Source organism: Pteropus alecto, unplaced genomic scaffold (assembly GCF_000325575.1).
Source record: "Pteropus alecto unplaced genomic scaffold, ASM32557v1 scaffold146, whole genome shotgun sequence".
NCBI lineage: Eukaryota > Metazoa > Chordata > Mammalia > Chiroptera > Pteropodidae > Pteropus > Pteropus alecto.
Window position 1 is genome coordinate 24,706,592 of NW_006442107.1, and position 22,819 is coordinate 24,729,410.

Sequence of the window (22,819 nt, forward strand, 5' to 3'; positions counted from 1 at the left end):
TAATTTGTATATATTTGATTGCTACTATTCTATGCCCCTGTGGCTCCTTACAATAGTGATGACTTCTGGTTATTCGAATATATTGAATCAAAGAAGACAGAAAGAAATGAGGACCAATAAGTTGTTTAATTCACCCATTCTCAGATCAAGATAGCTGTGGGAAATTTAGGACATTTTTTTTTCCTTTTAATTTCAGATACATGAGGTAGGACATTTTAAGTACTTTCAATAGGACCAAACAATAGAGTTCAAAAATTTCCATTATTTAAACAAACAAGCAGAAGTTATTTTTTATTCCATTCTCTTTGGTCAATTTTCTCCAGATGTATGGTCATAAGGAAAGTCTAAATATCATAGATAAATGAAGAGTTTTTAGCGAGGAACTTTAACAATAAATGAGAAATGTTTGCTAAACTATAATCTTTCCCATAAAATGCATAACTGATATATTTCGATAGATATTTTAAGCAGTAAATATAACTTTATTTAAAACTTTGCTTATGGTACTTTAACAATTTTCCTAATCTTTTCTACAAATGCTATCAGTTTTAGAAAACGCCATACACAGAAACCAGTCTCAAGCATATGATCTTACCTGTCTTAGCAAACGACACCATTTTAGTTTGTCTGTTTTTACTTTGTTCCCAAAGGTTATATAGAATGTCACTCTAACGCAATGTTTCCCAAATTTGAATGTGCATCAGAATTTCCTAGAGGGCTTGTTAAACCACAGATTGTTAGTTCCCACCCCTGGAGATTCTGATTTGGTTGGGCTGATGTGGAGCTCAAGAATTCACTTTTTGATTAAGGTCCCAAGTGATGGTGACGCTGGTGATTCAGCCTCCAACTTTAAGAATCATTGTCCTACCAAAACATTTTAAACAGATCATCTTTCAAAAATTTTGCCCAGAATCACCAGATTAGTAAAATAAAAGAATATATTTGTATTTTGGAATCTGTGCAGCAAAAGTCTAGCCAAAGCTTTTAATTATAGTACAGTCTCAATTATATAAATAAAGAGGAAATGTACTTTTAAAAAACTAGTTTATAAAAAACAACAAGTGTTGGCAAGGATGCGGAGAAAAGGGAAACCCTCATACATTGTTGGTGGGATTGCGAAGTGGTACAGCCACTATGGAAAACAGTATAGAGGTTTCTCAAAAAATTAAAAATGGATATACCCTTTGACCTAACGACTGCACTTCTGGGTATTTATCCAAAGAAAACCAAAACAATAATTTGTAAAGATCTATGCACCTCAATATTCATGGCAGGACAATTCACAATAGCCAAGACACAGAAGCAACCTAAATGCCCATCAATAGACAACTGGATAAAGAAATTATGGTTCATATATACAATGGAATATTACTCAGCCACTAAAAAAATGAAATCCTACCATTTGCAATGACATGGATGGACCTAGAGGTTATTATGCTGAGTAAAATAAGTCAGACAGAGAAAGATAAATACATATGATTTTACTTATATGCAAAATCTAAGGAACAAAAAGAACAAACTAATCAAAAAGAGACTCACGACTATAGTGGACAATTTGGTGACGGACAGACGAGGGGGTTGGGGGGGATGGAAGAATGGGGTGAAGGGTTAAAGAAGTACAAGTCAGTAGTTGATAGACGGTCACAGGGATGGGGGCATGGCATAGGGAATGCAATTAGCATTAATATGCTGGCTTGGTGGAGGGCCAAGGGAGAGAGGGAGCAATTGGGGGGATTATTTTATGAACTATATAGATGTCTAACCAATGTACTGTATACTTGAAACTAATTAAAATAAATAAATAAATTTATTTAAAAACTAATTTGTATGTTACTCTGAAATTCTCTGATTTAATGTTCTAGGAATTCACAAATCTGGCAACAAAATTATAATGAGACTTTGAATATCTGAGTTTTAAGATATTCCCTATTATAAATTAAACTGATATGAAATATTAGCCTAAAATCATAACTTTTACATCCAACTATGCCTTTTAAGAAATCTAACAATGCATTATTTGCATTTTCAAAACATTCTAGAAATCTTTCTGGTTAAAATACAAATGTAAAAGATTCATGTTAGTAAACACTTTACCCTCACAATCTGGGTGTGCTGTCGTTCAACAGCAAGATGTAGGGCCGTTTGTTGGTTCACATTCTGAATATCCAGGTTTGCATTACCCTGAAGAAGAACAAAGTTTACATAGTTAAAATCTGACAAATGTGAAAAACACTATAACTGCTTTAACTCTTTGTGAAGAGTAAACACTAGATACGATTGATCACTTTCCTCTTCTCTAGCTGCTGGGACACTGTTTTCACATGGTAACAGTTGTGGGTAATATAGGAAGAATAGAGGCAGCAAACTTTCTGAAGTAAAACAGTAGTTTAAAATTAATTTTATTATGGTGACTTCATCTAAGAACAGCTGAAGGACAGAGTACACTACAGAGTCAAAGAACTCCATTTCTATCTCCATTATAGAGCAATGAAGACAATCAGCTCATCTTAAATGTAAATATTTCCTGAAAAGTTATATTAATGAGCCTTCATACTGGATTTAGATTTACTTCAATGACTACTTGCTACATAACTGGGCTCTTCCTCCTTCAGTGAAAAGGAACTGTGCTTGAAGGTGAGAAGACAGTGCTTAATTAGTACATAAAAATACTTATTAAAAGAAAGCAGAAAATTCCACTAGGGTCCTGGGATAGCTAAAGAACTATATGAGAACAGCTGAAGCCAAGGAAAGGCAATGAGAAGCAAGACCACTAAACTTGACATCAGGGGACCTAGGTTCAAGTGCTGTCACATGAGTTTTGAGAACTTAACCATTTCATGCCTATTTCCTCAGCTCTGAAATGGTAATAATAGCATAACCTCTTTCACAGGGTCAATCTGGACATAAAAAGTAACGTGTAAAACTGCCTAGTACAATGTCTGGCATAATAAAAACAACAATGAAATTAAGAAAAGGGCTACAAATTCAAAAGATAAATTTTACCATTCTGTTTATGTCTTAGAACCATTCATGCCCTCTGATTACAACCCTGATAACCAAACTGTGCCTTTGCTTGGAGCATCAGGACGAGCTGAAACTCCAGTGATGCTACATTATAATTCCAGAAGATGGGAGTTTCTGGTTTGTTCTTGTTTCTTTGAGTGAGGTCATGAGGTATCTAATCTCGGCTTGTTTTCTTATCATGTCTATTCTCATATAAATGCAGAAAGTGAGGGACTTCCTTTTTAAGTTTCCCAAACTTTTCCATCATTTAGATTTTCCACAGTATTCACTGTATGGATGTACCATAATTTGTTTATCCAGGCACTAGTTGATGAACATTTGGTTTGCTTCCAGTTTGGGGCTATTGTGAATAAAGCTGCTACAAATATTTAGTATGAGTATTTGCAGGGAAATGTGTACTCAGTTATCTTCAGTACATATCTAAAAGTGGGATTGCTGGGTTTTATAGTCAATACATGTTTATACGAAAATGCCAAATTGTTTTCCAAAATGGCTTCTTAGAAAAACACTAGCAATGTTGGTGTATTCAAACTGTGCCACATCCTAATCAACACTGGGTTTTTCTGGTCTTTAAAATTTTAGTCACCATAGTTGGTGATTAGTAATATCTCACTGTGATTGTAATTTCTGTTTCCCTCATGATCAATGGTAATTTAAGCAATGTCACAGGATATATGGTCAACATACAAAAAAGAAATCGTATTTCTGTACACTAACAATATACAATTAGAAACTGAGATTATAAATACAATTTATAATATCAGAAAATTGCTTAAAGATGAATCTAATATGTACAAGAGCAATCAAATTCTCAAAAGACTTTTTAATAGAAACTAATATTCTATTTGTCATATACATACGGATAATCAAAAGATCTAGACTATTAAAGCAATTCTAAGAAAGAATAACAAAACTGGAGGAAGATTTACTCTATATGATTTGAAGACTTACTATAAAGCAACAATAATCAAGACAGTATGGTATTGGCTTAAGGTCTATCTATTGGATTTTAGATACAAAAGATTTTATCACAAATAATTCTCTACTAAGAAAATTAATTTTAATAAGAAAGACTTAAAATGGCACAGTAAAGGTAATTTAACTTTTGAACTATTTCTTTAAACATCTGTAATTTATGGAAGGTCTACCTCATGCTCTGGGACTTAATTTCACATAATGTATTAACTACTAAATTTTTCTGCTGTTTCATTCATCTTCTTAACTCTACTGTAAATTCCTTAAATCAGGGATTACAGATAATTTTTTGGCAACTTCAGTGCTTCTATATGACATATACATGATTGAAACATTTAAAAATTTTTCTAAATATACTAAAACACCATAAAACTGCAATTAACAGGATCCCGAAAAATTCAAAGTTATAAAAAGTAAAGTCATCTTATTTCTGAGATGAATAAAATAACTAAGGTGAGCCTGTGCTGCTATTCAGCCACAGATCTCAGGGGTCTAGCAGTAGTCCTGAACTGAATCCCCAGATCCTGGCTGCAGACTGGTGTTACATGATGGCAGCTGGCCACACCAGCTTAAGATGGTTCTTGGTTCTATGGCAGCTATTCTGGGAGATCTTTTAGGTGATGCTCATTTCATTGGACCAATCCAGGAAGACTGTGCAGAAGGAATACTGGGAACTGAGGGACACACACACAAATACAAACATGCACATACACACAAACACACAAACTTCCCTCCATTTAAGAACCGATGTTAGGCAGGAGACTGAACATGCACTGTATCTGAATTTACATCATCATAGGATTTTACTGTAACAAACTAATAGGTAGTTGATTAAGTATTAAAAAAATGGATGGAATGGTCCAAAATTGTTAAAAATTGTTGAACTGCTTTTCCTACCTGATGTACCAACAGTTCAGCTACTTCCACATGATTATTAAGGGCAGCCAGATGCAAGGCAGTATAACCATCATCTTTCTTCTCATCCACAATCCATGGTCTTGGTAATTTAGATAGTAAAACACGCATAGCACTGAAAGCAAAATTTATGTTATTTTGACATTTACATAATTTAATAATAAAATATTTTCTTTGGGAAAATATATTAAAAAACACTTGAAATTAAATAAAAATATTCCTCTTTAAAGGAAATTACATTTAGAGATGAACAAATCTCCAATGTACAGCTTTTTGATATTTTAAGAGGCAAACAAACTATCACTAACTGGAGAATAGAATCAAAATAGAATGGGAGTGCTACAAACGGGAAACATTATGAGGGGGAAAAAACCAAAGGGTTAAGAAATATACCCTAATAAGGACATAATTTTGGCTCTGTGGAATCTCTTAGGGTCAATTTGAATACTATATATTAATGAAAGAGTTAATAAGGAACAAGCACACAACACCACCAAAGCAGAAAAAATAGTGATAATTAAGACAAGTTTTATGTAGCTGGCAGATTATCAGGAACTCTGCAGAGTTAAAAATGTGATACATATCATTTAGGAGTGCTAAATCCAGTTGATATCAAAGCATACAAAAAGGGCATTATAATCTAATATTTAAAATTTAAGAGTCAGTAACAAAGTATTTCCAAAACAAAGTTATCCACAAGAGCACCAAAGAGTAAACCATAAAAAAGCAGAAGAACTAATAATCAAGAAATCACAGCTTCTTAAAGAAAAAGCTAGCCCACCCCAAAACTTTTCTTGCCATATATCAGTAATTTCTCTTAACAGAAATGTTTTATGTGGAAAATTTATAACATAATTTAGAAAAAAATCTTAACACATTTACCCACTAATTGTTTTTTTGTTTGTTTTTGTTTTTGTTTTTGGCTGCGACCTAAGATAACTGCTCCTGTAAGGATAACTGTTCCTTTAAGGACTGCTGGACTTGGCACAAACAGCACTAATCACTGATTTTTCATACACACACACACATACACACACACACACACACATCTATTGAATGTTTTAGATCTATATATACACATATATACATGACACTGAATCTTCCCCCACATCTGAAAAAAAAAAGTAAACACAGAAAACAAAAGCTTTTAAAATTGTTCCAATAGAGTATAAAAGGGAAAAAAATAATAGATACATACTGAAATAGCTTTTCCTAAGGTGATATACATGAGATAAAAATTTCAAAGAGAAATGTAATGTAAATAAATAGCCTGAAGATACAGAATAAGAATGTGTGTAAATGAAACTCTAAGTCTCTAAAATAATGAGAGTAAGGTCTAACAAGGCCCAGAACATGTTTCCTTAACGGCAGAAACCTATGAATCCCACATAGGAAGTCCAAGAAGTCTGAGAACAGGCTTTGGATAATCCAAGAATCTCTAAAATTGTACCCAAATTTGGAAGTTTATAGCTTTTATCAGAATTTTAAACAGGTTTATATGACCCAAAGTATATTGAGAATCACAGCTTAAAGACATCCTTCGGTGGTGGTTACTGAAGTTACAGTCACTGTTTAGGGGTGACAGACTTTTTTGGAAATCTATAAAAGCTATGGACTCTCCCTCAAAGAAGTGCAGGTAAAAATCTTAACCTACAATTTTGAGAGTCTACACACCCCTAAATCACATTCATGGACTTCATACAAGGCTAAGGTTTCCTGCTTTAGTTCATTTTCAGTAATTATAAAGATTCTAATCCTCCTCGTTCAGTGGATTAAAACCAAATACCAGATATTATGTAAACTTTGACTCACGTTCTTAATGGGGAAAAGTACTGGCACAACATTATCATGATGTGAATGCCATACATTATCTACTACTCTACACATTTGACCATGTGATAAACTGGCGTATGGCAAGAATTTACAGGAGTTTTACGATTCTTGGAGAGTTTTGAAGATGCAGGTATTAAATCATATGAAAAAAGTTTTATTAAAAATAAAATGTAATCATTAAAAATAATGTGGTTTCTGGAGGGGAGGGAGGTGGGAGGAGGGAGGTAGGTGGGGTAAAAGGGGTCAAATATGTGGTGACATTAAAGAATTTAAAATAAATTAAATAATGTAAATACATGTTATCAATTTAAAGAAAAATTGTGATATAACTATGTTGAGAGAAATGGTGCTAACAGAAGATGTTCAGTTTTAAACCTTCATCTTCCATGCCATGAAATCAGTTGATAATGTCTACAATTGATAAACTAAGAAACTGCAGGGTAAATTTTAAGTTATTTGGTGGGGGGTCAGGGGAAGAGAGATGAAGAGAGATAAAGCAGAAGACAGTTCTATTTCGTTATAAGCTTTGTAGTAGTATTTGACTTATATATATTAGTTTGCTCAAAAAAATTTTAAGTTAAAATACTAAGATAATATTTAAGCTTACTATAATAAAATCCTTTTCATTTGCAACTTTACTCCTCATATCCAAGATACATAAATGTTACAATAAGTTTTAAATTATAAAGTGACTCATGCTAATTTCATCAAGTCTTTTTTAAGTCACCTTACTGAACAGAGATATTCCTGAGAAGTTGGTTCTTATGGAACCATGTTTCCCACCATCTCCCATTCCAGTTTCAGAAGTACAGCTGCATATTACACTGCTAAAGGATCAAAGGAAGGAAGAAGAAAGAAGAGTGATTCTCCCTCTGAGCATAAGCTGTCTGCTGAGATGGAGCTATCACTTACTTGCTCTTCTGGTCTTGTATTTCATAAGTGAACAAGTTAGGGAAAGCTGAGGTCCCTCGGACAGAGCCAAAGGCTCAAAAAGTTCCTAAGGCATTTAAACATATATATATATATTTGTATTCTTAAAAGCCTATTGCCTCTGCTCTCTCATTACTTCATGTCTTTTTACCTTTTCCTCTTGTACAAAATGTATAACCTAACTGTCAGAACAAAGAAAAGGCAGTAATTTCAGGATGCTGTTGGAAGTGACAAAAGCAATCCTAGTCCCTTCTAGCTCATATTCTACAAAGTAAATTAAATCCTAATATTAAAATGCAAAATTCACATTTTTAGGGAGCAAGTTTTCATTTTAGAATAAATATATTCAGTTAAAAAATGTTGTAAATTACACTATAGAATAATCATATGAAAATATCTTTGTTCCTCTCATAATCCTGAGATTAATAAAAAGGTTTAAAAACTGAAATTTGGCATTAGTTAATACAATGCCTCATTTAAATCTGATTAAACAAATTATAATACTAGCAAGGTATTTTAAAAAGAAATGGTAATTTCTGATTTCCCATAGAAACAGTGTCATACTGGTAAATGAGGTAATACATCAGACAGTAATTAATTAAGTAAATAAAACATACAGATAACAGAGAGAAAAAGAGATCTGTAGAAGGCAAGATCCAGAAGGCCAATTGGGATAAAAATTACAATTTTTAAAAGAAAATAGAGAATCACCGGGATAGAATAACAATAAAAAAAGATGAAAATTATGTCTTTTTCTAAAAAATAATGATTGATTAAAAAAAAAAGTGAAAAAATGGTTTTTATGAAGCTTTGAGGATATGAAAAAGAATTTGTCAGTGTATCGCCAGCATTATCCACAGAGAAAGTCCCGACAAGCAACTGAGAATTCTAAGCTGCCCTCTCATACAATCAGTAGAATGCTTTCAGTATATCAGCAAATCAGTAGAATCAGTTTTCAGTACATTATTATATGGAACTTATCACAGGTTGATGACACTGTCTATTAAGTTCATCCAACCGTCTTGCTCACCAATCAATTTCTAATTTTAATTTAGCTTTTCATAGCTGGTGTGAGTACTATACTCTACTTTGCAATAATATTTTTCTGTAAATAACAATTGACATTCCGACTTATATACCAATGTCTTATAAGTTAATTAATAATCATCATCTTAAGTCTAATTACTTCTGGACCTATAAAGCTGAAGTCCATACCTTGGCACTGTGAAGCCCCAACTACACATTCTTACTCATAACATCTCTATCTCATATCTCTAACTACAACAAATGGTCATGATTCATACCTAATACCAAAACTTGCATATAAATCTCTATAAGATAGTATAAGGTTGCTGTAAGAATTAAACAAGATGATGTTTAGTTCAGACTCTAAAACTCTTCAACATAATAGTGTTATGACAACTCTAAGATTATAGACCTATACCTACATCGTACAAATGCTCCTTTTATCCTTTCTTCTTCACAATGTTTCTCCTATATTCTTGATTTGGTTACTCGCATTGCCATTAATTATCCACCCAAAGTCAGAAACCTAGGAATTATTCAAGAACTTTTCCTCCCTTCTTACTCCCACCTTCAATTTATCCTACTGATTTTCTCTTTTAAAGTTAAAATTATTCTTTCCCATGAACCTCCGTATTCTTTAGACAGACTTTCACTACTTTTCCTCTAAACATTTATAAAAGCCCCCTTCCAAAATCTATTCTCTATACCACCTCCACAGGAATCTGCCCATTTCTCAATTTTCACAAATTCAAAATTATCAGCATTCAAAAAAAGACTTTCTTTTAAATAACTAAATTTTTAAAAGATAAGACCAGTCGATACAAAAATTCTAAAATATACTTTCTTACCTTAATATACTTTTAAAAGAATGAGACTAACCTTCGAATTTTCTTGATAACTCATTTATAGCAAAATCAACACCTGATTAACTGGTATAAATTGTGCAGAAAACACTGCAGATAATCCCAAATCAAAATTACTGCAAAAGTCAACTGTCAACTAGCCAAGAGTAGGCACGTTAATTTTTGTAGTTGTTGCTTTTAAATGAACTTTTTATTTTAGAACCACTTTAGTGACAGGAAATTATGAAGACAGTATTAAAAAGAGTTACCCCTACTGTTACATTTTATGTTAGTATGATACATTGCTATATTAATGAACCAACATTAACTATGATTAACTAAAGTCCATACTTCATTCCGATTTCCTCTCCTTTTTTATTTACTGTTCTTCTGCTCCAGAATACCTCATTACATTTAGTTATCCTGTCTCCTTAGACTCCCTTTGACTGCGACAGTTTCTTATACTTTCCTTGTTTTTGATGACTTTGACAGTGTTGAGGAGTACTAATCAGGTATTTTGTAGAATGTCCCTTGGATGGAATATTTGATGTTTTTCTCACGATTACACTAAGGTTTTAAGTTTTGGGGAGAAAGGTCACAAAAGTAAAGTGTCATTTCATCACATCACATCAAGGGCGACCACTATCAACTTGACTTACGGCTGTTAATGTTCACCTTGATCAGCTGGCTGAGGTAGTGTCTGCCAGGTTTCTTCACTGTAAAGTTACTTCTTTTCCCCCTTTCTATGCTACAGAGTACTATAATATACATATACTCTTTGGAAGGAAGTCACTATGCATAGCCTACACTTAAGGAATAGAAAGTTGTGCTCCATTTCATTGAGGGTGGAGTAGTTACATAAATTATTTGTAATTCTTCTACACTGGTGATTTGGGATATATTAATTTTAACAGAAACCTATAATTTTCTCACTTTAATTAGAAATCCATTAATATTCATTCCCCCTACCCACCCCCACAAAAATCAAACAAACAAAAACAAACAATATACGGCTTCAACAAAAGAGCCAATCTTTGGGCCCAGCCTGCAAGGTGAGCTAAAGGAAGGCTAAATAGAACAGTCCCTGGTCCCCAACACTCTCACATCAAGAGCAGCTCTGAGCAGCTTGTCTCCTTTCATTCTATGATGTAGACAATCGTAAGAACCTCACAATATAACAGTGAAGATCTAGTTGCATGGCTGTTCCTCAAAGCACTTTAATTAAGAGGAGACTGGTGTTAATGCTATAAGCATGAAGGCCCACAGAGTTGCTGGGATAAGAGTGGTACTGGTTCAAACAATTTTATTAAGCCAATACGCTCTCACCTATGGAGCACAATATATAAGATACTGAGACAGTTTCCCTAATGCTCAAACACTCTTCTTTATTTTTCAATCTGGTTGTTTTCCAAGAGGTTAAGGACATGGATGGTTTAAAGATAAGATCTTACTACCAGTTAAGCAGGCATTTGTGAATAGTGCCAAAGAAGCATTAAGTTCCAGAACAACTAATAGTGGAGCCTAGCATAATCCCTGGCACATGGTAATACTCAAATGCTCGCTGAATGGTGAACAAATAAATTCTGAGAAGTAGAGGAGACAAGCAGCTGTCTGCTCTGGTATGTAATGGTCAAAGAGCACTGGGTCCATTTTCAGGGCCTGCCATCCTCTGCAATCTGTCTTCAAACAGGCAACATTTTCCCAAACAAACCACAGTAGCTAAACTGTAGAGACATTACACATTAGTATTACTTAATGTAAAAAGACAACAGAATAGTACTTACTATAGCATTTATTAGGTATTCAATAAATGTTTGCTAAGTTAATGAACAATCTCTCAGATCACAGTTAAAGCATGTTAGTCCAGAATCCTTTAAGGAGCTTATCAAGAAAGTTGATCAATTCTAAGCAGTTCTTTCGGGCATGCTAAAAGTATAGTTGCATGTAACAGTCTGAACACATTTTTGTTTAATACACACTCCTATCTGAATAGATGCAGATAATAAGTCTAAGCGGGTACATACCAAAGTCCATGGTAATCACTTTAATAAATGAATGTGGATGGTTTCTATTCTCTTTCATTTATCTGTAGAATGAATCTACAGTGACTAGGCATTACTTAAATGTTTATTAATTCTGTTTCTGGTATGCTTTTATTTTTTTTCCCCACAAACCCTTTTTTGATATAAACTATTATTTTAGCTTAAATTCATTAACTAGGAATATGGTAATGTGGAATTTAGTTCAAAATGAAAGAGATATGCAATGACAATACAGGCTGCAGAAGAGTTGTATAGGTGAGTACTTGATCATCCTTAAAGACAACTAAAATTATCTCTTAAATGACCAGTCAGTCCTTGTTTCTTATTCTGTTGTAAGCAGGGAACCCCATTTTACTTATCTTCATTCCCTTTGTATACCCAGTATAAGGAGCTCAAAGTTTTGTTGCATGGAACAAATAAACAAACAACCAAATGAATAATCATCTTTCTGAATATACTAAGGCAAGGATATTAGCAACATATCATATTTTTGGTGTAGTCTCCAGCCCAAAAGAGTGGTAATTCCCTGATTTCATTATTACAAACCAGAGCAGTCGTATGACAGAGTAGTGATAAAGAGCTCAGAGTCTGAAGCCAAACTATCTAAGTTCAATTCCGGCACTAGCAAACTAAATGGCCAGTGACTTGAGCAGGTTACCTAACTTTTATGCCTCAATTTCTCACAAATCTTATCTCAAAGGGTTGTTATGAAAATTTTTAAAAACTTAGAAGAGTGCCTGGCACTTAATATAGTATATAAGTGTTTGCTTAGGAAATAAGAGAGGAAAAAAAAACTTTCATTGCTACAAAATGGTTAACAAATACAGGGTAATTTATAAAACTGAAAATTAACCTATCTTATACTCTGAGTTCTTCTCTCAATATGTGTAAAATTATTTCACTATCTTCTCATAATATATGTAAAATTATTTCACTATCTAGGAAAGCTGGCTTTTTAAAATTGCTGAATAGCTACAGAAGCATTCTTTATATTACTGTTGTAAAACGACCATCCAAAATAATTAAACTGCTATGGTATTAAATGCTAAAGACAAAAACAATGTCAAGGGAAAACTTCCCCAGTAAGAGAATGAACTTAGAAAACTGACAATGGCTTTTCTGGATTCTTAACTGAATCAATATTTAAGAGAAAATATTTGAATTAAGAACAAAATATAGTTGGTTTCTCTTGGACATTTTTAGGTCTTTAAGATCTTAAATGTTATCTCCATGGGTCTGTTGGATTTGATGTTATAGTATTTCTTCTCCTTGGTTAAAAAAATAAGTTTCAATGTTAAAATTTATTGTGAATGTGCTATTACAATTTAGAGCAAAAGTGTTTTTCATCTGAGGCATACACTATGTGCCAAGTTATAGACAAGTTAATGACTATTTTAGTCTGTAATAAAGTGTGAAATGATCATGCCAAAGGCCAATTCAAAAACCACTTCATGTTTGAAAATAAAACAGGATTTAATAATAAAATGCCTTTTAATAGTTACACATGTATATATAGTTTCAATATAAAAGTACACAATTGCTCGAAAGCATTCCAGACTGTTTTTCACATAAGCACTACAAAAAAATTAACTAAAACTGACACTGAATAAAAGTTTTAAGTAGCCTTTCCAAAATTTCATTTACACACAACTCTCCTCTTCCTTAATGATCTCATGCCACCTTCAATATACAGGTTCTACTTACCATTTCTACATATTTTCCATTCAAATATTATCCATTAAATTTAAAAATCATGTATAGCAACAACTAGCTCTAAAGATAACACTACAAAATCCCTTCAGGCCTTTAGCTATATAAAATATCGTTACCCATAATATTTTTAATCAACAAAAAATCAGGTTATGAAATATAATTTGGCAGCAGAGATATTCTACTTATTCCTATCTGTCTAAAGACTGTCTTGCTACTAGCCTGGGTAATATTCTTCCTCTTTCCTTTTTTTTCTGCAGTGCTTCTAAGTATAGTGACAGCCGCATCAGGCTTTCCTAGTCTCAGCGCAAGCTCAGTGAAAATCTGGGAAATGTAAGTGGAAACATGAGAGACCGCTTTATTTGGCAGTGCTTTAAAAAAGGGGGGGCGGGGGGAGGACAAATGGCAAAGCAGTGTTTGGACCGCAGGATGAACAATCAATAGGCAGAAAGCAAGATAGCAGCTTTCTCAGCTTTTAGATCGACAATCGACAGCTGAGAGACTATTTTTTGCTATGGTTGACTAAATATGGTCAGGGAAGAGAGAGGCACAAGAGAGCCTGTTTGCCTGGGAGTGCATGTTTCAAATGCTTAGCTGCCTATAAAGCTGTAACAGTTTAGCCTGTGGCCACTGAGGGAAGGATTTAAGTTAACCTCTGTAGTGACCATGTGGAAGTCCTGACCTTGCTTGCAGACTTGACCTCTGGATATGACAAGGTAGCTTCAATACAGATCAACCATTTAATCCTGGAAACTAAAAACCAAAAATATCTCACAGCAAGAAAGATGCAGAATATTTCCTGAGAAGTCAGAAGACCCCAATGTATTCTGGTGGGCAAAGGAAAACAGTGTGAATGTTTACAGTTACTTGGGGGAGAGTGAGATATGTTTTGGTTTTTTGGCTTTTTGTCTCTTTTAGATTATAAAATTAACTTGCTCTGCAACTTTTTCCCCTCTTCTGAAGCATTTCATCTGAGAAATAAGCGAGGTTCATTTTCTGGGACATTGTAGCAATCTTCCTTGGTTGCTTAACTTTCTGTACAGCTGATTCAAGGTACTCATATCTGTGCAATACTGGTAATACGACATTCCATATCAAATGGCCAATTTTACTGTAGTTTTTTTTTTTTAAAGGGTAAAGGAATGAAGGAAAAGATGGCTGATTTATTTTTGTTTGTTCATTTATTTTTCAAATTTATCTTAAAAGGTGAGGTTCTGTGTTCACTGATACTTCCCTCTTACTTCATCAGCTTATGAAAAGAAATGCTGAATCAGCGGATAGAGTGAAGGAACAATCAAGATGAGATGGCTGCTGCTGATGTGACTCTCTAGGTCATTATCTCTCTTCCTACTGCAAATGCTGCATGACTCTAAGCTTACAGGTAACAGAATACCACGAGGCCTGTACTTTTAAGGATGCTTATGACTTTCTGCATGCTTACCTACTATTGACTTGATGTTTTTATTGTTAAATTAATTTCTATCTGGGCATAGCCTAATTTCACAGTTCAAGTAGAGAGCTTATATAGTGTAAAAAGGAATGTTGTTCAAGTATCATGGCAGATGACTCTTGATCTCAAAAATGTACAAAACCATTACTGTCATTTACATTATTAAAGATTTAGTCTTTATTGTTTCAGATTAAATGACGATTTTGCATCCCTAGTAAATCACACTCTGATCCCAAAGTATGCTATCTTTTAAAATCTATTAACTATTTCAAGGTTTAGTCAACCAAGAATCTTGGCAGGACACAAAATACTTTTTAATACTATTAGTTGGCCACAAAAATAAATTAGAATATGCATGGTGAAATTCTAATGCTGCACTGCTGAAACTGCTGTAGTACTGGGCCATCTCCTGCTACATCCTGATTTGCTCTCTACGAGCTGCACTAGCTTTTTATCTAGAGGCTGCAGATATTCTACTTTCCCCGTCTTTTTTTTTCTCCTTTCCCAAATCTAAAAATTTCTTACAGTTTCTTTGAAATTAACCATTTACTACCATAAAAATTAAAGGAAATTGACCAACTATAATTTCTTTTCATGCTAAATGATCAAGCTAAAACCCAATACAAAAGCTAAATACTTTTCAGTTCTTTTAAGTAAGGCTTTGGAAAAGTTAACTGTTCTGGTAGTTATACTTTATATTAAAAAACTTAAAGAATCAAAAGAACTAAACTCACCAAAATTAAATATTTATACATCTAGTGGAATTCATATTTAACCCAAAGAAAAGCACCAAAATGTAAAATTCAGGTAAGTAACTAATGAAGACAAAGGAATGATAAAGATTTCAAGTGATCATGAGTTCTTATCTGTGACCTTAAAAAAAATTCATAATCTTTAAAAATTCAGTTTACTCCCACTTTAAAAAGATCTGATTTTTCTCCTTACCATTTCAACTTCAGAGTTAATATCAGAAGTACTAAATGGTTAAGTTTTCATAAGCTATCTCGCTGGTTAAAAGAATCTGTACCAAATTAACTACTATCTACTTGTAGGATCTAGAAGCAAACTACAAAATAAGAAGAAATTCACATTGAAGACTATGAAGAAACATTAGGTTGATCTCACCAATTTCTGAAATAGTCTGTAAAATTCCACTAATTCTATGAATCTGTTGAAAAAAAAAAAGAATCAAACCAGGGCAAAGTGCAACAGATAACTGGCCAGTGTTTAGAAGTATATGTCCACCAACAATGGTACTAATGCAATGCTTCAGGTAAATTTTTTATGAAGTTTAGTTTTTGATAGTCTCTGCAAATGATCTCCTATTGCTCTACATTAGTAAGCTAAACCTTTTACTAACAAATGAAAATTAAAGCATTTCATGTTTTTACAGTTAACAACTTAGTAATACCTACTCAGAGTACATACTTCTTTATGTACCCATATGAACATACAATGCTATGGAATGTAAAGAAGTATGTATTTTTGGTAGGCAATAAACCGCCAAGAGGGAACTAAACTGCAGCTAAAGAAGCCCTTGCTTCTTTATGTGTGAATGACCTTCATGTGGTACATTAACCTAGAATCAAAGAGATGACCTTTGGAAATAGCATCACAAAAATGTACCTACTACTTAAAGATGGAAACTAAATGTCACTAAAATTTATTATTTTGTGAAGGAAAAAAGCTCTACTGAAGTAGATTAAAAATCATCATGAAACTCCTTTTAAATCTTTTATATTTAAAACATGCCACATTCTACATTTTTAAATTAAGTACTCACATGATTAAAATGTAAATACCAAAAAAAAACAGTATTACTCGAAAAATTGAACGGTATGAGTGACCTATTTTCTGTCTCCACGATTTGATCTTAATTTATCACATTAGTAGGATTGACTGATTTGTTAAGAAAAACAAGATACAACAAAAGCTGCTTGTATTTGAATTTTAAGTTATTCATATTATTTTGATAAATTTATAATTTAATATTATTAGAGGAATTTCTGAAGCAAGTTTTGTTGTTTTAGGTTTTCTTTTTTGAACGCTATAGACATAATCATATTTTTAAGAGACTACCTCTTAAGTAAAATTCTATTCTAAAGAAGAAAAAAGTGGTTCTTGTCCATATCAAGTTTATCAGGTCCTTCTGCCAAGTTAGAATAAATTAAAACATAAGATTTATATGAGGAAAATGACAAAATTCTGAGCCACAACTGTAAATCAACAGGGTACGTTGGTAACAGACTGTCAAATTTTTTAAAAAATTAATGATCTACATTATCCATGAATTTGTTTTATTCAAAAGAGGCACACGAAATGAAAACTCTATATTCAAGAAAACACTATATTCAAGAACAACCATGTTTTAATGGTACTATACAATTAAAACTCAGTTTTTATAAATATGATGGACCCACTATTTGCAGTATATTAGACATGTCAATGTACTTTTTGCATTTTATAAAAATTTTATTTTGTATATTAAAATTATAAATAAGCTCTTAATAACAATTTATAAGCAGTACCTATTTTAGCTATTGTGATAGACTTAAAAAAAAAAGAAATGCTAATATTCTAATCCTTTCTTACTAGAAGTATTATTTCAACTGGAATATTTAGATGTGTAAGAAGCATAATAATATTTTAAAAATTTTGTGTCACAAGTTGAATAGAAATGGCTATAAGGTTAACTATAGTTAATTTTCTCTGTTTAGTAAGACAACTAAATAGTTAATTGTCAAAGGTGATTTTCATTTCATCAGATTATAAAAAATGAGACAATGACTATTAGATATGGTAGCATATAACTTATTGTATATTTATTGGAAATTATAAAAAGCTCATGATTTTAAAATTCTATATTTTCAAAGAAAAAAAACAGTTCAAAGCCTAACACTTAATCATAGTCCCTCTTTCTCATCATCCACAAACAAAATAGCAATGTTTCATATTCCATTTAAGTTTAACTGTACATGCCCTAAATACCAAAAACTGAAAATATACACCTCAAAAGTATATCCTCTATAAAACCAATAAAAGGGTATCACTATACCTATGTTTTATAATGAATAACTATATTCATTATTCTATAGGCATAAAAGTTTTTAATAATTAAACACTCAGTGACCAAGAATCTCATGTTTCTAATATTAATAATATATAATACTAAGAAAATAAAATGATAGTATCTGTTATTCATTTAAAAAGTAAAATGATTCTAGTGCTTACAAGTTAAACTTAACATAACTAAGAGTATTTTCAATCACTCTAAAATGTCACATCCATCACTTAGGTCAGCTGTTCATTTTTAACTGAGTACATATTAAACTCTGGGCATCTGCTGACACTGTTGTAACTCAAACATTTCAACTGTCTCTCTGACAGGGATAACAGATGCTGACATTATCAAATGCTGTACTTTTTTTTCCATGGCCTCTCCTTGCCCCGATATGGCCAGTATATGAAACTGAACTGCCATCCAAAAGCACACTTGAGCAACTGGATCTGCTAAACAGCTCCCATATAACTAGTAAAAATAGAAGGCGGTTTTACTGCTATCTTCAGCACTTAAGTCCAGGCAAGTTAACACCTGTTTCACTTCCACTAGAATAAATAATGGAAAAAATTATAGTTACAGTAATTTCACCAGTAGCATGATATTTACTAACCAACAGATGCAGAATATACTTAATATGGGAATTATTTGACTATTGCCTGAATTAGTATTGACCTTCTCCCGGTTTAGTTCAAAATAGTAACTATTTCTTTACTCTTTATATTTCACTGAGAGCATTTACATCTTTATAGCAAACTATAATTTCTCGAACTCTTATTTTAAGCAAGCATGTTCCAGAAGAAATCCCTTCCCAATATTGAAATGTAACACTGAAATCACATTATAACAAAAATTTGCTGTACTGAGTTTTAATGGCAGATTTTAATACTCAAATTCAGGGATTGCAGCTAACCACAAGTCACTGTGTTATTAAGCTAATAATGAGAAGTAACTAGGCAATCTGTACAGAGAATTCGGTCAAGGAAACAGACCCTCCAAAGGGTTAAATTACTAACCTATGATTAGTAACACTGCATATGCAAAAACAAAGAAAAATAAGCTGGCATGCACAGTAGGTTCTTTCAACACAAGTCCAAGCAATACACTGAATACAAATGCGATCTATTTATAAACCAAAGGGCAGAGGTACTTTCTTAGTCTTAAGTATAAGACTTAGGAAAAAAAAAAGGGAGCGGCAGTAGAAAGGTGTGTACTCTTCCTTCACCTGTGAGCTTGCTTAACTTGGTTTACTGCCTAGAGAGAAACAGAAAACATTACTCTGAAATGCATTAAGGTCTATTTGTTCCTTTAAATGTTGTTGGTTTTGAAACGGGTTATTATCTACATTTAAAAATTAAGTAAAAATGTTAAAAACTAAGATGTACACTGATAATTCCTTAATGTATTAACAATATGTTAAAGGGTAAAGACTTCTGCACTTTTAGTGTATGAAATAGTAGGAAAAGTGCCTTCAAAATAAAAAATTTTACATTCCGTGACTGAAGTATTGATATAAGAATCTCTATCATTCTGTAGAAGGCCCATAAAAAACTTTACAAATATAAAAGCATTTTAACTGTTTTGAACCCCTAACTAGCAGCATTGCAATGCTTTGCTAGAGCTGGTAAAATGGAACCAAATCGCCTCTTCAATGGATTTGGTCCCCTTCAACCAGCTGTAGCTATGCATTGATTACTACAAGACAGCCAATGTTTTCATTTATAACAGCCTAAGTTTTCATTTATAAATATTAGTCACATGCCAACTAATTTCAACTTATTTAAATTATTCAGATTGTGCTTTAAACTGAATAATCTGTTACTGTTAATTCCTCTTGTTTAAAGCTATAATGGTTAATGATGTTTATAACAAGCTTTATGAAAAATGTGTGGATGACTTACAGATTTCAAATAAAATAATTTTACTTATTTATGGTCTCTTGGTATTAAATTTCTTAGCCTCTATAAAAGAAATGGTAATGAAATACAGACTATGCTGCATTTAAAAAAAAAAAAAAAACCTTCCTTCAAAGAAGAAAATATCTGGGAAGGTCACCTAAAACCCACCTGAAACCATAAAAGGAATGCCACAACTGTGGCATATTTTAATTTAAAGAAAAATGTAACGTTATATAAAATAACACTTTAGAAATGCTGGGTCACTATCTTCCATAAAATTAGCATTTAATTTTATTGCCATATACCTGAATATTGATAGATAAGGTGAAAAATGACATGATGCTGCAGAATATCTTGTGGAGAGACTTAAACAGTAAGTAATTCTTCCAGCCCTGAACCAAAACCTTTTAATCCTCAAAAAGAAAGAAAACGCTAAGCATTGCTACCTTTTACTCATATAGCTGTTTCACCTCTCCATACTTGTTTTCTCAGTTGTAAAATAAAGAACTCTGATAATAATAACATTCTATGACTCTCCTCACTATCTTTTTGTCCTTCACACACACACATACACACACACACAAGCTTCTCTCTCAGTGGAAAGAAAATCAAGAGAAAAATGACAAGTGATCCAACATCCTTCTAACTTTCTGAATGACTACAATAAAACTATAGATTACATAATGTTCTTTAATAAATAGAGACAAATATTTCATCAATTAATGAAGGGTTACTGGTGGCAAGTAGTAGCTTAAAAACCTAGATGGTCATACAATCCCCAACTCCTGACCATTCCTCTATTTCAGAGTGAAAATCATCCCCTAGAAGAATGTGGTATACGTAAATAAACCTTATCAAGTTATAGGCCTTCTTGTTGATATTAATTACACCTATCAGTCACATTAAATATATTTATGTATTACAAGGCACACTGTGTTTGAGAGCAGATGCATGGACACACAAGAGAAAATGGATATACTCTAAGTATACTGTCATTTAAGTCTTTCGGCTACTTTTTATATATAGCACTCAGCATGGTCAGAGATTATAAGAAAAGAAAAACATTAAACACCAAGACATGCTCCAGATTATCAAATCTTCGTATATTCAACATAGTCTCACTAGATCATATTTCAGAATTTTAAAAAGTTAAATAAAGATATAACAGGAGAAAATATGAGTTGCTCACATATTCATTAAGATTTAGTATGTGTCTTTGTGGAAATAGATAAGTAAATAAAAAATGCCTGTGAAGTTAAGCACTACCCTGAAAATATATCATGTCATGTGGTTCATTCATATTTTACTGTTATTTTTCACATTCAATTTATATCTTAAAAATTTATAAATAACACTACATAAAGTAACTTTATAATAATATTGTTATCAGTAACTATCAATTGTTTTTTTGCCAGCTCTGCAGAAAATACTGCTAATTTATTTTCATGTCTGTGAGGAGAGGTCTAAAAACTTAAAGGCAGCTAGAAATGCAACATCCTCATAGAAAGCATCTAAGTGATGTGCTGATTAATGCCACTACTTTAAAAAATTTAACTTTCACTTTTAACAACAGAAATAATTTCTGCTCTTCATTTAAATCTGAAATTTTACCCATATACTTAACCAAATATCAAAATAAACAGCATTTTCTTTAAGATTTTTTAAAATAAAAAAACTACTATAACATACTGTAACTGCATTCTAAAATTCTCCAAACTTTACAAAGCATGACCAAAGTACTCAGTGTCTCATAGAAAAAAAAACATTCTCTTCCACAATTCTGAAAGAAATAAAATCTTTTTACCCATTCTAAACTCAAGTAATTGCTCTGTTTGAACTCCTAACAGTTTCTCTACAGAATTTATTTTGTAAATGACCATATATACACTTGTGATATCTAACAATGTCCTGACTGTCAAATTAAGAGTAACATTTATTGAGTCCCTACTACAGTCATCAAGGCATTGTGGGGGACATACAGATGAATATGAGTGTCCACAATTTTAATAAAAAAAAAACATAAAAATGCACATACTAAAGTACCACACAAAGCAGATTATTAGTACAAAATAAGAACACAGAACCAGGAAGTATAGCACAAACAGAAAATAATTTTAATGATAAGATCTAGGAGTTCTGGAAGAAAGATGGTTAAGATAAAGAACGGCGATAAGGACATCCTGACAAAAGAAAATGCTTAAGTAAGTGGAGAAATAAAGCAGATAGACTATTTTAGGAGAGGAGAGTAGTGTAATGTAGCTAAAGGATGAGGTGGGCAGAGGGCTTTTAGTTAGTGAGAGATAAACTTAGAAGGCTCAGGATACACCAGAAGTGGGTCCGAATGTCAATTCAAGATGTATAGATTTTATTCTACGTACACCTTAGAAGGAAGCAACCAAAGATTTGGGAATAGGGGAAGGGAGCCACTAGATCGATGTTTTCAGAAGGGATAGTTTGGTAACTATATGAAAATTAAATCAGAGATAAGACTAAAATCAGGGAGAACAAAAAAAAGATACTGTACTAGTCTAGGTAAAATTAGGTCAACAACAATGGAAATACAAGGAAAGGAATGGCTTGGAAAGACCTATAGAATAAATAAAATTTTAGAACTGGAAGTTCAGAATTAATGAGTAGTCAAAGACAACCCTAAGCAAAGAGGCACTAAGGGCATTGATGTGTTAATACATTCTTGGTTAAATCATTCACTGTCCAGGTGTTTCAGTCTTGCCTCATATGTAGACTGTAATACAGAAAAGTAATATAAAATGATCAAGAGCTACAATTCTACGGTCAGACAGACCTTGCTTAAGTTCCAACTGCTCCACTAGTCAGCTGTGTGAACTTGAATAAGTAAATTCATCTCGTTATAAGCCTCATATTCTTTATCTATAAAATGAGGATATTAACTCCTGCCTCAAAAGGCAGTTCAAAGAATTAAATAAGATAATGCATGTAAACCACTTAGCAGAGCCAGGCATGTGGTTAAGTGCTATCATCATCATCTTCTATTTGAAAAGCAGGAAACATATAATACTATTTTGTCTCCTTCACAATGCTAAAGTATGAAGTGTTCAAATATTTGTAATTTGAAAAAACAAATCAAAATAATCTAA

General features: G+C 32.6%; 1 protein-coding gene across 4 annotated transcripts in view; it reads right to left on the reverse strand.

The window, feature by feature from the left end:
* MIB1 (mindbomb E3 ubiquitin protein ligase 1) overlaps window positions 1-22,819 on the reverse strand; it is a 110,431-nt gene that overhangs the window by 17,274 nt on the left and 70,338 nt on the right. For all 4 annotated transcript variants that reach the window (XM_025038583.1, XM_025038584.1, XM_006920033.3 and 1 more), the window contains 2 exons: window positions 4,897-5,029; window positions 2,095-2,181 (listed from right to left, as the gene is read on the reverse strand). In XM_025038583.1, coding sequence (XP_024894351.1) covers window positions 2,095-2,181; window positions 4,897-5,029 — 220 coding nt within the window. The remainder of the gene's footprint in view (window positions 1-2,094; window positions 2,182-4,896; window positions 5,030-22,819) is intronic.